This window comes from Fonsecaea multimorphosa (genome assembly GCF_000836435.1).
Source record: "Fonsecaea multimorphosa CBS 102226 unplaced genomic scaffold supercont1.3, whole genome shotgun sequence".
Lineage (NCBI taxonomy): Eukaryota > Fungi > Ascomycota > Eurotiomycetes > Chaetothyriales > Herpotrichiellaceae > Fonsecaea > Fonsecaea multimorphosa.
In genome coordinates this window covers 1,688,537-1,704,481 of record NW_015971637.1, presented here as the reverse complement: position 1 = coordinate 1,704,481, position 15,945 = coordinate 1,688,537, and the positions used below count along the sequence as shown (strand labels likewise).

The following is a 15,945-nucleotide window of genomic DNA, read 5'->3' as shown; positions in this document are numbered from 1 at the left end:
GTAAGTCAACCGCAGTTTCAAAGACACGCAACGATTTCCTCGCCTTCAACCCGTTCCATTGCCAATTCAATACCGTCGCAATGGCAGGCGTCAGACTCCAGTACCGTCGCCGAAACCCGTACGTACTCCTGTCAAGACACCTACAGTTCAAAGACGTCGCAACATCATGTGGGAGTGGAACAAGATTCAATGACTGACAGCGAGCCGTAACATCTTACAGATACAACACCTCCTCCAACAACGTCCGAGTCATCAAGACCCCCGGCGGAAAACTTCGTCTTTTGCACATCAAGAAGCGCGGCACAGCCCCTAAATGCGGTGACTGCGGCATCAAACTACCAGGTGTAAGTGGCGGCCGCTGAAGCACACAAGGCAACATCTGCACAAGTTTTATTTTGAGCTACTCGGTTCAAGATCTGTTTCTGACAAGCCATTGTCGGCTTTATAGGTTCCCGCTCTACGACCACGAGAGTATGCCACCACTAGCAGACCACAAAAGACTGTACAGCGCGCATATGGCGGCTCAAGATGCGCCAACTGCGTACGGGATCGAATTGTTCGCGCTTTCTTGATCGAGGAGCAGAAGATTGTGAAGAAGGTGCTGAAGGAGACGCAGGAGAAGAAGACGGGGAAGAAATAGAGAGGTGGTAGAAGAGCGCTGGAAGACCACCACTTGTTTTCGATAAGACATGGGGTCACGCTTGTGACCGGAGCTTCTTTGCGTCCACGGCGATGACGGTTGGAGAGCATATGGCAGAGGCAGAATCTTGACATGTGTATGATGAGGGTGGCCCCCTAGTTTCACCCAGGTTTGTGTGGCCGAGACAGGGAAGTCCCTTGAAAAGACAACAATATCTACGTGTTGAGCGGTCAAAAGTCACTATGAGGTGCCCTCTACACCAGGAAAACCCTTTAGCGAAATGCCAGTACACCTGATGGCATTAGCTGTTCACTTGAAGAGCCCGGACAGTCTAGGTATCATTGCAATGGACTATGGCTTGTGTGTACTGTTTTCCACTACGCTTTTCTTGTATCATGCGCCCGATTTGTTCTCAGTGTTGCTGTACTACCCTTCTACTCAAGCCGCCGATGATCGATCCGAGTGGTCGCTAATGCTGCCGAGTCCTACAAGTCAAGGAGATTGACGTCTCGGTGTCATCAAAGTTCCCTGGACGATGGGACAAGGTTGCTCCGCCAAAAGCATATTGCCTTCGCAGAGGTTGCTGGCCAACGGCATTTCTCTGAGACAGGGAATCGAGCTGGATGCCTCCCAAGCGGGCCATCCTTACAACCAGCGACGCACAAAGCAGGAAAAACTCCGGCAAAAGGTCCATATCACATGGTCTGCTCGCGTCTGACAAGTCCGTCTTCCAGCAATTTGTGAGTATAGGAGGTTCTGCCTTGTCGTCGCATGCTCACCTCAGAGTACCGCAACCGTGTCTGCAGACTCGTCCAACGACCTCAGGGCCCGAGCAGTGATACTGGTCACAACCTGCTTCTTAAGCAGTGCGATGAGGGAAAGACCAATTAGTCGGCACGCATCATTCTTCACTTGCGAGGACGTTTCGTTGGTTGAAGTTCGTAGTCGCACTGCGCAACGGCTTACAACGCTTCACCGGGACAGAATCAAGGCAAAATTTCCCTAGTCACTTTCGCTCGTGTTTCCGCAGCTTCAGCTCGTCGCAAAGCAGTTGTCCAACAGGTAATTCATGGCTAGAGCGGTCAATTATGCCTCAGGGGAAAATGCTGTTAGTAAGAGTTGCTCGATTGGCGAGACTCGACAATTCCCCGGAAGATCAAAGAAGGATCGGTATCAGATCGCACTCTTGAGTAGGGAGGTGATACAATGCCGCTGTCAAATCTGTCATATCTGCCGGCTGCCAGGCTGGCAAGCCATTCGAGGACCCCACCAAAGATTTTGGACTGGCGATGGGCCCGCATTTGCACAACCCTCTTCTTAGGTAGCTGCCGGGTACCGCAGTCACAACACTTGCGGACTGGCAAGGGGCATGAAAATGTTGGAAAAGAGCCCATGACGGCTCGGAGAGTAGCGTTCAAGGCCAGGTACGGCCTGTACGGGGGCCGAATACCATCCCCAGAAGATTGCAGTTTCAATCTCCGTAGAATATGAAAAGAAACAGTCAAGAAGAGAGGCTCGGGGTTGGTGGGGGCGAGGGCCATGGTGACACAGACGCATCCGTACAACAGAAAGACTTTTCAGTCACAGATTCTGGTGGCTGCAACCGGCGCAAGAGCGGCAGAACATTCTGCGACTCTCACGAATCTAGCAGTGAGGGTGATGATATTGAGGCTCGATCTCTTGCGGGTGGCATACATCTCACCTTGTGATCGATATCGTCGTCAAAGTCCATGAAAGGGGGAAACCCTATGTGAAACGGTCCAGCGCCCTCTTCCAAAAACAACGCCTACCATGGTTTTTTTGGGCACGCTCGTGCCCAGAAGCGTTGTTGTGACATCCCCTAGCCAGCTGCAATGCGCAGCGATAACCTGTGAGACGAGTTTCCGCTGGTACCAGGGCCAGTTACACCAGTTGCCGCAAGGTCCAACGGGCACTAGTCACAGCAAGGAAACAACCATTGTCTTTGAGAACCAGAACATATGCTCGGCAAATTAAGTGCAGCGAAAATGCTGGAGACCTAACGGCTGAAGCACGGAGAGTGTTGAGGGACATGCATCAAAAGCCCATAGGTTGAAGGAGCCTTGCGGAGACTATGGTACGCATTGACAGTGCGAGGTTGGCGTTTGACGTTGTAGCACAGTGCAAAACGAGTCTCGAGGACTCGCCCTGGATACTCCTCAGGTCGGTCTTGATCTGGTCAATCCCAGGTTGTATTGTCATACGTTGCCCGGCATATGTCAAGCACGTTCTGAAGAATTGACTGGGGTAGGGATAGGTCGGAACCATGCATGACGGGTTGGCGGAAACGGACTGTACTGTATCGGAGAATCGATCGGATTGAATTGAGATTTAGTTAGTAATTTATGGTATGATATCGGGCATGGTGGGCAAGAGTAGACAACGATTCAAGATTCGACCAGGACGATGTCTGCCACACGAGACTATCGACCTCACAATGTGACCAACTTGAGTTGGAAATGGCGTGGGCTGCACTGCATGATTCTTCGCTGGAGAAAGTCAAAGATTCAACATCCGGAAACTTCAACCGTAGCAATTGTTGGAGGTTGTTGAGGATTCAGCGAGCATCTGGATCAGGATGCAATCCTGCCAGGGGTTGTGTTCTGCTTCTGTCCGTTCAGTGTCCTTCTTTGGTAGATGCAAAAGTTTTAATCAGGGATTGGCCTTGTTCGCCTCGCACGAGTGCGTCGACCAGGGCCCCTACCCGGCCAGAGACTGGGTCACAACCCCTGATAGCTCGTCGACATGTCTTTCAGCCCCCAGCTTGGCACAGGAATAAGCACTCACGGCACTGAAGCTCTCGCTATCATGTACACCTGCTGGTCTTTCCAATCTGGTGCCCATGAGTCTTGCCCATATTGAGAAATCTGTTACGTCGTGTTATCTTTGCAGCCTAGGCGGCATGGCAAGGGAATTTGTGGCTGGATCGATCGTAAGCCATCGTAGGCCATCACAGATACGCCAGCTCGATCACACCAACTTGGTGCCGTCCAGCAACGTATCCCAGCCAAGCGGATTGGATACTTCCGCCTCCACAAACTCAAATCGAGATTTCGAGGCACATTCTGCACCATGTGGACTTGTGTCTTACTAGTCAATGAGGCCAGGCCCGATTCAAGGGAGGCCAGCAATGCTCCCTTTGTGGAGTTGAGATCGGGGGTAACCGTCTCAAGACGATTGGAACCCCCGTACGGAGACGAGAAAGGGTGGCAACAAGGGCAATCTTCACAGCACGATCTCTAGGCGACTCGATCGGCTCCGTGCTCCAGAGTCCAGATGGAAAGCTTTCAAGATTTTGCTCAGGTAGTGCCGGGGTGGACGGTAGAATGGGCCAATGTAGGGACAGGGAGAAAGTCGTGCAGGTTCACACGCGAGTTGACAACGAGGTGGCTTTGGCTTGTCCTTTGTTCCGAGCAGATGGACTAACTCCTGTTGTTCTAGGCTAGTCTGTATCGTGACGCCACCGGGGGATGAGCAGCCAGGAAGTCGAGAGATCGATCATACCTTCATAAGGGGGAGTGGAATTTTAGTCCGCTGAGAAGTCTGCTGCATTAGTGTGAGGAGGCATTGGGGGCTCGGGCTTTGAAATCTGTTTGACACGTCCCAGGTGCCATCCCCGGGTTGTCAAAAGTCGACGTCAACTGACACCCCCTCTTCGCAGTCGGATTGTCATCGCTTGCTCAAGTCTACGTTGCTTTGATGTCCCATGCTCCCGCAAGTGACCTGCAATCGTCGATCGGATTGAACTGGCGAAGTCGTCGCAGAGATCAAGATTTTGGGGGGCCCTAAGAACTTTGGCCATCGCACGGAAGGGAGGGTGGGCTCGGGTCGAAAGGCACTTCCGGGGAGATGAGAACAGTGGCACCGTGTGCTAGCAGCCTAGCAAGGACAATCACGCATGGATCAGGTCTCTCATAGGGCAGAGAAGGTTTGGATGACGCCGATCCGAAGCTCGAACAAGCAGGAGGAGACGCAGAAGAATCTGAGAATCTGAGCTGAAATGCAGGATGGAGCAGGATGGAGCAGGATGGCGCAGGATGGCGCAGGATGGAGCAGGTTGGCAGTGTCTAGACCCGCTGGTGCCGCCCGCTTTCAGCCAAGAAATCCACCCCCAACCCCGGCCATCTGCTCGCTTCTTGCAGCTCGCTTCTCGCTGTTATCCAATACATTTGTATCCTCTTTTCCAAATGCCTCCAAAGGGGTATAGTACAATCGTAATCTGGTGCGTTAGTCCAAGTGGCAACAATTCTCCTATGCAAAGTCCCACAAAAGCTCACAGGGCTCTGCCCATGTCCTAGGTCTGTCCTTCTTGGGTCGACCTTGTAGTCCTTGAGGGACACGACGGAATCACCGATTCCCTTGACCACAGCTGATAAAACAAGTGTCCGGGCCGGGGCTCTGCCCAATCGCCCTGGATCAGACACCTGGAGAATGTGCTGAAGTTTGTTCAATGCAAGTCATTTAGTGGTACCCAATCATGTAAGTACGACCCCGGGACAGAAGAGGGCCTTGAGCTGCACGCTCAGTCCACATGGAATCTGACCAGTTCCTCCAACTGCTGATCTCGCATCGACTGCAAGAAAGTATTCTGCAAGTGCACGTTCTCTTCTCCGTAACCCATGTGTTCCAAAGGTTGTGTCCGGAAACCCAGTGTGCTCTGTGGGGACAGACATCGGAGCAAATTCGCTTCTTCGGCTGCCAGATTTGGCTCCACAGGGGTCATTGGCCAACTCCTCGCAGTGGGGCGTGGATCGTGGGAGTCCAAGCTTTGGTAGTCGGTGCAATCGGAATACGATGCCGCTGAGGGACTTGGTGTCGCCGTCGAGTCAGTGAAAGCACAGTGCTCTTGATACTTCCTTTTGGCAGCATGTCGCGCGGCTCGCCCCCCTTTTGCTCCGGCTCTTTGGCGTTGAATGGCTGGTATGCGCCCTGCCATCGTTTTCTTGCCCGCTCCGGTCTTGCGATATCTTGTGGTGGATTGGACCCCGTTCTTGATCGCCTCATCGGTCAGTATCCAGACGCTAGTCGCCTTCCTTGAGTTCCCCTTTGCGCATTCCCTGTCGTTTTCGAAAGCCTATGTGGTGGTGTTAGTTCGTGATGTGTATGATCATGAGACGGAATCCGCTAACCTTATTCATGGACAGGTTGTGCCGAATGCTATTCTGCCAACCATTCGACCCAGATTCTTGAGGTTTGGTGGTATTGTGGCGAAACCATTCGTAAATTTCTCGGAGCATCATCCTGTGGCCAGGCGCCTGCATCAGAGCTTCGTAGATGAGTCTGGCGTACGGTTTGTCGTCTACTGCGTCCTCATCTTCATCCGTCGTGGTGAAAGATCTGCATTGGCCGTATTCCGGAGACGAGGGCCAGACACTCTGCTCTTCATAGTAGGGATATGTTGATGGAGTGAGTGCCATTGGATCTGATGTGTATGGCAGCAGTGGAAGTCCACTGAAATCGTTGGTTTGTACGACCTTGTTGCTGATGAAGTGCGGATACAATTGATGAGGAGCCCAGGTCGGTTCAAGTTCGAGATCGGAAAGTTGTAGTTGGGTGCCGGCAGGGAAGATGTCCTCATGGTGTACATGCAGGTTCTCGTAAGGGATGTCGTCCAGAGTGTCAACCTTGAGCAGGGGATGCACTTCTGCGTGGTTCTGAGCGTGGAACATCGGCAAGCAGGAGGTTGCTGAAGAGGAGGATTGCAGATCTGGCTCGTCAAATGCTCTGGAGGTCATGATGTTTGGATGCTCATAATCTCCGACATTATTGTATACCTCACAGTGATGTGTTGCCAATTCAGCTTCCATTTTGACCATTCTTCCCATTGATTGAGTGAGAGATATGGAATAAGTAATAAAAGGGCAGACAGGTCTTCGCGCAGACTTATTGAACGGTAATGAGGGACGGACCTGACGTGAATACTGTCCTACCCAAGGGGGAATGGATGATAGGACAATGAGATCTTGGATGATTGACTGTCAACCGCGACAAACAGTTGGAAAGCCCCGTCCTTAAAGCTCAACGGCCAGAACAAAGAAAAGTCAAAGGGTGGAATGCTATTATTTAGAACAGGCAACTGATTCAGACGTGCATAGGATAGTACATGACTGAAGGGGGGTAAACCATGCAAACAGGCAGGGGTGGGAGAGGGTGGAAGGAACGGGCGCCGGAACGCAAACAAAAGGGTTCCTAGACTGACCTTCATATCCTTTTCTGCTGCAAGAGAAGACGTCTGGATGCACCAGCTGCATGCTAGTACAGTAAAGTACTGTATCACATCTTTCCAGAGGGAATCCGGGATGCTGAAGAATCTCCTATCCAATCAGATCTGAGATGGCTTGCGGAGCTTTTGTGCAACTGATTGTGGCTCAACGGGCTGTCATGTTCGGAAGAGTGCATCTGGTTGGGCCTCAAATGCCAACCTGCATTGATCCACCCTCACATCCTGCACCAGCAAAATTTGACTTTGTGTATTTTCCCCTTTGCTCCTGTGATGGTACAAGGGTTGACGATTAGACAAGCCATGCCCATGCCGCGCATTGGAGGAGGGCGAGAGCTAGGCTCTTCCGATTGGTCGACAAGCAAGAGTCAACACCATCATCAGTCCTGGGGCAAGGCTGCCGGACAGTAGTACCGGTGAGCTCTATACTCAACAGAACAAGAATGCCGTAGACGAAGTGAACATTTCGCTGAGATAGCTAGTATCTCATCGATACCGATTTGTCGGTCGCATTCTGCAGTATTCCACAAGATTTTGAGACTTATCAGTTCCATGACCCGATTCGGTATGTCAATAGACGATTCCTGAAGTCGTCGGTTTCGCGTAGTCGGGGATGTAAATGGTGTCCTCTGTTTTGGAGGTCCCAGGTAAATCAGCATACCTATTAGAAAGATTTGAACCAGAGGTCTGCCGTCAATCATTCAGCAGAAGACTCAGTCTCTGTGATTTTGCTCTAGTTCAAGGGGCTCCGCTTGTCAGCATCCGATATAGAAGGAAGACTGGTAAAAGCAGGCACGGCCTGTAACAGGACGCCAATTGGCACTGGTCTGGCTGAGAGGCGGCATGAGCGGTATAGCCAAAGCCAAGGTACATGAGCAGCGGTGAGTATGGTCAAAGCTTGTGTCGTGACAATCATCTGGTATGCAAAGCGAGTGTGAAGAGAAAAGGGTGGTGGTCTGTCTGACAGAAAATACTTTCAAAAGACGGTCCCCTAGGGCATGGTATTCAAATGCCAGCCGGGTGCTTGCTGCCGCCACTTCTGTATGCGTGCTGATGCCTAGCAGAGCCTGCCGAGGCCCCAGATATTGCCTTCAAGTTGGAGGAGAAGACTGTTGTCCAGGCACTGTGTAATCTAAATGAGAATGGAGAAGATAGGTATTTGTTTTGTATATAGGTAGGGACTATAAGGTCCACCGTAGAAGGTACTGCGAAGTACTCGACCTCTAGCGATCTTGGCTTAGGGTCAGACACTGCACTCAAGACGCCTAGGGCCCGAGGGCCCTACCGTCCAAAACCACGCACGTCAACGCTCAGTGCAACTTTTATGTTTGGCCCGGTGGCCCCCGTTGCCCCCAACCGTTGCTTGATGCCGCGAACGCCCGGGAGCCTCTCTTCCCGGGTCACCCAGCTGATTGCGGCCACCAACCAATCGACATCATCACCCAAGAGGGGCCGACGTCAGTCAGTGCGAGCTTACTTTGCTTACTGTACTCTATGATAGCCCGTAATGCCCCGGAATGAGGTCCAATTCAGGGAAATGCCAATTAAATGAACCACATTTCCTCAATCACTCTTCTGCGCTTCCTGGTCTCAAGACTAACCCATCAGTGGCAGCATCCTTACATATCGCCTCTCCACTCATTTCGCGCTGAATGACGGATGCGTTGAATCCCTTTCCGCTGGTGCCGCGACCTTCCTAGGGCTTCAACTGTTCCCTTTCACTGGGAAGGAGGCTCTCACACACCCATAGACTATTACCTTCCTTCCGGCAGGCATTGCTTGTGAATCGCCTTCTCTTCTCTCAATCCGTTCTGGACCTCTCTCTCCATCCAGAGTATAATAAATCGCCATGCCGGAGGTCGTTCGAGGCAGTCGTGCCAGTTTTCAGATTGACCGCAGTTTAAATGCGTCGCATGACGGAGCGGCTCCCTCGACTCCCGTGCGAGAAGCACGCGGCGTTCACTTTGGCCCAGAAAGCCCTGGACTCGGTCGAGAGGAGACCCCGACACAGGGCCTCAGATCCGTCGATACCGGACTCAGTACCCTATCTGCCTCTGAGCGCAGAAAGAGCAGAGAACAAGCCAGAAGAGAGCGGAAAGCAGAGCCCGAAAGGGACGCATATTATGACAGTCGTGCTGCGACCAAGAGGGAATTCCGGAGGCGGGCGAGCACACTGCAAGAATACTATTCTCAGAATCCCACGCTTCTGCCACAACTGCCCTTTACCTGGAGACACGGATGGCGCAGATGGAAATTGTTCTTTACGATATTCATAATTGTTGTGGACGCCTGTATCATTCCCATTGTCTTATTCTACGCCATGAAATTTGCAGGACACGTCCAGGGCTGGATCAGTAAGCTTTTAATATCCCCAGAACCTTCCGCAAAGCCCTGGCTAACACATTTATGACAGTTTTTGCAATCGTGGCGTCCATCTGGGGCGGACCTACATACGTCGAGTTCGCAGTCAGAAGCTGGCGGTTGTTCAAGAATGAGAACTTCTTCCGGCCACTCGGCACCTCCAACCGATGGGCTTTCGACATCACCCACTGGATCTCCGTCCTGACCATCACGGCCGTCACCGCACTACTCGTTGTCGGCAGCGCCCCTCACATTGTGTGGCTGCGCGTTCTTTCCATGCCGGCCCCAGCGCTTCTATTTTGCATCGCAGGCAGCGTATTCTTACTCACCGTGTGGAGTCTTGCCGGCTGGAAGGCCCCTTTCCGAATCAGCTCTACCGAAAAGGGCGGCGTGGTCTACCCTGGAGCGTACTACCTAATGGAGGATGTCGTCGCCGTTAATGCCAACGCCGGCAGACCTTTCCGTGAAGCCTTGGCTGCGCGGTATAGAGCAAGCCCACGGTTCCGGAGGATGCTCATGGTTCAGTCACTGTTCTGGTCCATTCCGGGGCTTCTGGTCGCCATTGCCTGCACGGTGGTTGTATGCATCCATCCTGTACCCAAGGACGTGGCTTATGGTATTGGTAAGTTCTGTCCGAAGAACATCCTCAAGGAAGGGCGCAACTAATGTACGCGTTAGGCTGGGGCGTCCCCTTCGTCTGGGTCGGCATCTGGGTCGCCATCACCATCCCCTGGGTTCGACGAGACATGCACAAAGAAACCGTGACATGGGAGGAAGACTGTGGGATCGAACCTGGCGAAAAGCATGCCGAGGAAAAGAAACTTGAGCCAACCGATTCTGACCGCGAGACAGCAAAGGAGCCGGCACCGGATCCAGAGCCATGAGTTGGTCTTCAGATTCATCTGTACTACTATTTCTGTTGACTACATTTAATGGAATGGTGAGCGCATGTGGTCGGACGAGTCTGGCCTGAAGCGGTGGACATGTGTTTTAAAAGCCCTTATTCGTGGATGAATTTTTACTCGTTCAAGCGTTGCTGCATTGGATATCCCCTGGGGCATCTGAGACCTGAAACTAAGAGCGGGAGTTTGCGGCCAAGAGTTGATGTTAGAATGCGCGGAGGCGGTACACACAATGATATCGAACCCTTTCGTTTCTCGAGGTTGACCGCTGATCCTTTGTGTCGCGTGCCACGCATTCGCAATTCCTATCCTGCTGACCTTTGCACCTTCATACACTTCATCCACCAGATCTCACAAAAGGGAAAGGGAGCAGGAGTCTGACACACGGCGGCCCTGACAGAGATTGACGCTCACTCACCGCAATTATTCCCTGCCCGAAGCATGCCGGAAGGCGCAGGCGCGAAATCATCTACACACAAACCGTCGCTAGGTACTTACCTAGGTACCTAGGTAGGGTAAGTGTGCACGCTTTGTCAGCTCAAGAACAAGACATACCGCACCGACCCGGGCAGGCGGGCCTTTGCTCTTTCGGGTCTACAATCTGCGAGCGTCCTAAATTCTTTGCTGGGGAACCAAGGGGAGAGTCCGTTCTCTCTCTTCTTTTTGGCCCGTTCCTCGCTGGCGTCATTGCATAACTAACTACCAGGTACCTCTCCGTGTACATACAGGTTTCGCCAGCTACCCTTTCTACCCCGCTTTCTGAGTCCATACATGTACATTCCTAGGTACGTAGGTAGTTTAGTAGAACTTTCGAGAGTTCAATCGACGTCACTGGCGTTGCGAGGGCCAAGGCAGATCGGCGGATCTACACTGCAGTACACAACGTAGTGGGAATGAGGGGACGAGGGGGAAGTATTACCGAGTAACCTAGGTAGGCACCGTGTGCATCAAGGCGCCGCACCAAAAGTTTCTGGCTCGCGTGAACAGAACTTTTGGTTACAGGCTGCTGTATTTTCCCACTCCAAAGCGTTGCTCACCATATCATGACCAAAGCCACTCCATCATCATGGCTTTGTTGAAGGAGTGGAGAAAAAAACATGTTATTTCCATGCATTGCACGTGAATGAGAAAAGGTCACGATGGAGGTGGTATTCGTTAGGACCTTTTTTTCAAACGGGCGAAGCGAGAGTTGTCTGGGGACCAGATCGTGTATGGTCGTAGTACTTGAGGTCTTTTTGTTTGCAAATCATCTATGTAGGCGACTCATGCTCACAACAGCCAAGGGCATCGCACCAGGTCGGTCGTTGTCCCATAAAGTGCTTATGTACCGAGTACGCACCAGGTTGACAAAGCGACGAGATTCGCCATCGACCAAATACATAAGCGCCGCAGTCCGTGGGATGCCGCTTCTCGCGCCTCTCACCCTAATCGTTTCCCAAAGGACAGCCTGAGGAGGATAGGAGGGGTGAGAAGGGGATACCTGAAGGAAAACTAGCGGTGGACGATAGAAGGTGAACTCTTCGGTTGTTTGATAAGTTCTTCAACACCTGTTTTCGTAATCTAGTCGGTCGGGGGCAGAGGAGACAAGAAAGCGAGACAACAGCCCTTCATTTTGTTGGGAGCTGTTATCAGCTCAGCTCTTTCGGCCCTCACATAAGGCATCCCGGTAGTCTTCAGCCTCATCACCTCAATCCCACACAAGGCGCTGGCAGTCTGTGCGTGTCCCTGCTGACGCAAGATTCATATGTTCATCACTTCCGATATACCACCCTCTTAAACGTGAAATGCAATGTCAACACCCCTTTCTCGAATGTGCTCTTGAACCCCCTGTCGTGCTTGGCACTATAATCCCAATCCCGGTCCACGATCCTAAACGCTATGTCCTCGTATGGCGGTCCGCTCATGAATCTGATGATGCAGGTATCTTCTTCGCCCGCTGGAGCCATCGTTTGACCCTTCTTTCTGCCTCCTTCACGGATGATCTTATACGTGGGTGCCCTTGTGGGATCGATGAGATCAGGATAGAAGATGTGAAACTTGTAACCCTGGACAACTTTTGGTGGAGGGTTGTCGTGGTCGTAGTGAGTCTGGTTGTACTTGTTCCATTCGTAACCCATCTGGACGCGGTTGAAGTATTTCGGTTTACGCGGACGGTATTTGCCTCCATATTGCTGCATCCAGAGCGGCTGGGACTCGGACGAGGTCTCATCCTCGCCAGCAAAGATTTCTTCGTTTTCACTGAAGCCTTTGGCAACTTCTCGGTCGAAGAGGGCTTTTGTTGTCGAGGAGATATCCTCTGTCGAGCGGTCAAATCGGCTGGTGGGATCGATGGCTTTGGATTGCTGCGCTGATGGACGCGACTGAATTGAAGTCGAGACCGTGGGAGTCGGAGCGGCACCCGCTTTCGGTGCTGGGACGTAACCCATGTGTAGGACTTTCCGTCTGCTTGCTGCAACACTTTGTAGAAATGCGCTCTCATCCACCACCTCCAGGCCTTTGTCTTTAGTCGGAATCTCCAGTAACGGGTCTGGATCCGATTTCTTTGAGTATGGGACGGTAGCTGCGTGCTCCACTCCGGCATTCCGAAGCTGTTGCTGTGCGAAGAGTGCTTTCTGCTCATTTTCCTGTCTCAGGTTCTTCAGCCGCGATTCGAGAACATCCTGAGTGACCTTCTTGAGCTTCGCTTTTGCCTTCCAAACCAGCAAGCTATCCAGCAACTGCTGCCAGTAGTCCGTGTCGATAGGTTCGTCCGAATCCAGCTTAGTTCTTATTTGTCCTTCCAACACATCCAGCTGCTCGTAGGACTTGGGGCTCAAGAGCTTGTCAATGTCCGATGCCACAGAGCTCATTGCCCTTCCTTCGGGACCTGATGCGCGTAGCTTTTTCTGCCTATCCTTGCAAATGATTTGCATGGTCTGCCAATAGTCCCTGTTTTTCCTGTTCTTCTCCAGGTTCATGTAGGTCTCAATATCCTTGCGCAGGTCGAAAAGCTGGCTTTCCGAGAGCCCATCAAACACGCTGTCTGGGTCGACAAAATCCAAATCTTTCTCATCGACCTCGTCATCCAAGGGATTTCGGGTAGGGTCGACAACACGGAGGGTTACTGCCAACCAGTCGATGGGTTTCGCTCGCCCTTCCTTGACTCGGATGTCTGCCTTCTTCTTAGCCTGCTTGAGAACGAAATCATCCTCTTGCGCAACCCACTCTCTCATGCGCTCGTCTTCCTGCATCTGGTTGATTCTCATTTGGTCCTTATGGGACCATCGTTGAGGCTGGCCATGGTCTCGCCTGCCTCCAGCATCCCGTTCTCGATATTGTCTGTTGTCGTCACGCCGTCGCCAAGGTGGAGGGGATTGGGATCGCTTTCTTTTGTGGGCTTGTTGAAAGTCGGTCATGTTCGCGTGTTCAGTGTCGATCGCAAATGAAAGAGTCCGCAACTGCACGGAAAGGAGTCGTCACTGCAAGGTATGGTCTTTCGTCAGGTCAAGTTTTCTGCCTGTTGAATGAAAAAAAGGCGGGCGAGGCGCAACTTGGCTAAACCTCGGAACTCGACCCTAGAGGTTTGGGGATGTGCCAACCTCCAAGCTCACAGCACGATTTCTCGATACAGGAACATCCATGGTTTGGGATGTTTCTGTTGGACCATCTGCATCTAGCTTATCGAAATGCCTTCGCCGCTCTCCTGTCACATGGTTGAGTTCTCATCATGCAGACCGTGGACAAAATCCAGAAGTCTCGAAATAAGGGCCCGGCTTGCACTCAATGCCGCCAGTTGAAGGTAGGCTGAGCACGAAACGCGATGGTGCCCAGTGCGGCTTCTTCCCAGGTTCTATATGTAACTGATTTATTGACGCTGCTGCAGTTGAAATGTGACTCCAGCCAAACATTCCCTGCTCCCTGCAGTAGGTGTGCCAGGACTGGAGCTCGATGCCTGATCGATTCTTCTTTTCGGCGAGAGAAGCGCCAGGAGTAAGTCTGTCGCTTTCCCTGTGTGGCATTCCTGACTTGATTCTAGGCGCATTGAAAGATTGGAAGAGGAGCTGCTCCAGGCGAAACAGAAACTGGAACATGCACCGTCTGCTTCTGACCGAGTCTCAGCAGAACCCCAAGCTCGTCCACCTGGAGGCGAGGAGGACTTCACTTCTTTCCCTTTCGCATCTTTTACCGGCGAAATTGAACCGGCGACTCTGGAAGACATCACAATCAATCCTCATTCCATTGTGGAGCTGTTTGAGCGGTGGGTTTCGTTGTGAGGTTGTTGAACATCGCCCTCTGACCTCGTCACAAAGCTACTACCTCCATCACCATCCACGATTTCCCATCTTGTCTGCACCCTCAATCACACTGAGGTCGTCCAAGAAATGGCCTCCTCTGTTCTGGAGCATTATCTTGGTATCAGCAAAATGCCGTCAACACGCCAGCTTATACTCCAAACTTAGCCAGCCGCTCAAGAGGCTTGTCCTAAGTCCCGAATACCTTGCAAACCGATCTGTTGAAATGATCCAGGCTCTCTTGCTTCTGTGTACCTGGGCAGGAGGAGACGATAGAAGCTGGACCGACCTGTCGTGGACCTACAGCGGGATTGCCACACACGCTGCTCTCCAAATAGGCTTACATCGACCGGAATACAGCAACGATTTCATTTACGGCTCAAAATTTGATGAAGATGCTATTGTGCCTAGGAGAAAGGCATGGATTGCCTGCTTCATAGTGAATGAGATGTATGACTTCGCGTGGTGTCCGATTGCCCACTAATATTTGTGTCCAGGGCAAGCCGCAGAATTGGTGTTCCATGCACCACCCCTATCGACCATACCATCCTTGAAGCGTTGTCGTCGCCCTCTCCCGCCATCCCATCTCGACTCAAACAACAACTCCAGATCGCGTATTTGTCGTACCGAACAAACACTACCCTAGGCAACTCCGATCTCAGTCCGGCTGGCGTCCTTCAAAGCTCAATCTCGGCCATCCACATGTTTGAGAAAGAATTCTCTCTAATGGAATCGACATCTGGCCTGCTATGGTCGCCGCACGAGGAAGTTCTTTTCCTGGGATCTAAGCTGAACCTTTATATCTACGCAATCACCTCCTCGAACCCCACCAGTGAAAACGGCCGACACTCGAATGTCGACGAGTTTATAGGGCCAGCTCTCGCGACAGGGTTGAAGCTCATTAATATAGCCAATAATGCCGAAGAGGAAATCATCTCCTGGAGCGTGCACACCAAGGAATCCCTCATCGCAGCAACGTTTTTCCTTTTGATGCTCAGAGATAGCGAGCACCCACTGGTCGACCTCGCCGCTACTAGGAAGGCAATTGGCCAGGCCTGGAATACTCTCCACGCATGTACCGTCACCGAGCATGACTACCTGACGAGAACGTGCACCACCATCTCCTACCTCAGCCAACATCCCTTGAAGCGAGAGGGAAACGGCTTCGCATTAAGGACGAAGTCAAGGATGGCGTCCAGCATCATGTGGGACACCATACGGCGGCTGAAGGAGCAATTCGGGCTCGAGAAGCCCGCGCAATCTCTAAGTGAACGTCTCGCTGCCGCGAGTAATCGTACGCAGCAGCCTTCCGGCGCGTTTGGCGCGCCACCGTACCCAGATAATCTATCTTTCGAGTACTCGGGAGGCGATTTGATCGATTGGGACTCGCTATTCAACGAACTGGGGGATTTCTACATCCCGCCACCGGAAATGACGATCTAGCAAGGAAGGAGGTTGGGGTATACAACAAAATATATTTACACGCTGTCTTTTTTCTTTTTACAATTCGTGCTGTCAGACCGTTCTAGTGAG

At 52.0% G+C, this 15,945-nt stretch overlaps 5 protein-coding genes across 5 annotated transcripts; 3 read left to right on the top strand and 2 right to left on the bottom strand.

Moving 5' to 3' along the window:
* Positions 1-80: 80 nt before the first annotated feature.
* On the top strand, positions 81-640 carry Z520_02428 (uncharacterized protein; the record flags this gene model as incomplete). Its single annotated transcript, XM_016772942.1, has 3 exons — positions 81-118; positions 221-344; positions 449-640. The coding sequence occupies 3 exons, from the start codon at positions 81-83 to the stop codon at positions 638-640; spliced, it is 354 nt and encodes a 117-aa protein (XP_016636412.1).
* Positions 641-5,180: 4,540 nt separating this feature from the next.
* Z520_02427 (uncharacterized protein) lies at positions 5,181-6,465 on the bottom strand (the record flags this gene model as incomplete). The annotated part of the gene is made up of 2 exons (XM_016772941.1): positions 5,181-5,732; positions 5,788-6,465. The coding sequence occupies 2 exons, from the start codon at positions 6,463-6,465 to the stop codon at positions 5,181-5,183; spliced, it is 1,230 nt and encodes a 409-aa protein (XP_016636411.1).
* A 2,262-nt stretch (positions 6,466-8,727) lies between these two features.
* On the top strand, positions 8,728-10,123 carry Z520_02426 (uncharacterized protein; the record flags this gene model as incomplete). Its single annotated transcript, XM_016772940.1, has 3 exons — positions 8,728-9,232; positions 9,292-9,861; positions 9,918-10,123. The coding sequence occupies 3 exons, from the start codon at positions 8,728-8,730 to the stop codon at positions 10,121-10,123; spliced, it is 1,281 nt and encodes a 426-aa protein (XP_016636410.1).
* A 1,769-nt stretch (positions 10,124-11,892) lies between these two features.
* On the bottom strand, positions 11,893-13,536 carry Z520_02425 (uncharacterized protein; the record flags this gene model as incomplete). Its single annotated transcript, XM_016772939.1, has 1 exon — positions 11,893-13,536. The coding sequence occupies one exon, from the start codon at positions 13,534-13,536 to the stop codon at positions 11,893-11,895; it is 1,644 nt and encodes a 547-aa protein (XP_016636409.1).
* Positions 13,537-13,847: 311 nt separating this feature from the next.
* Positions 13,848-15,855, top strand: Z520_02424 (uncharacterized protein; the record flags this gene model as incomplete). Its single annotated transcript, XM_016772938.1, has 5 exons — positions 13,848-13,919; positions 14,004-14,110; positions 14,157-14,378; positions 14,431-14,862; positions 14,910-15,855. The coding sequence occupies 5 exons, from the start codon at positions 13,848-13,850 to the stop codon at positions 15,853-15,855; spliced, it is 1,779 nt and encodes a 592-aa protein (XP_016636408.1).
* Positions 15,856-15,945: the final 90 nt, after the last annotated feature.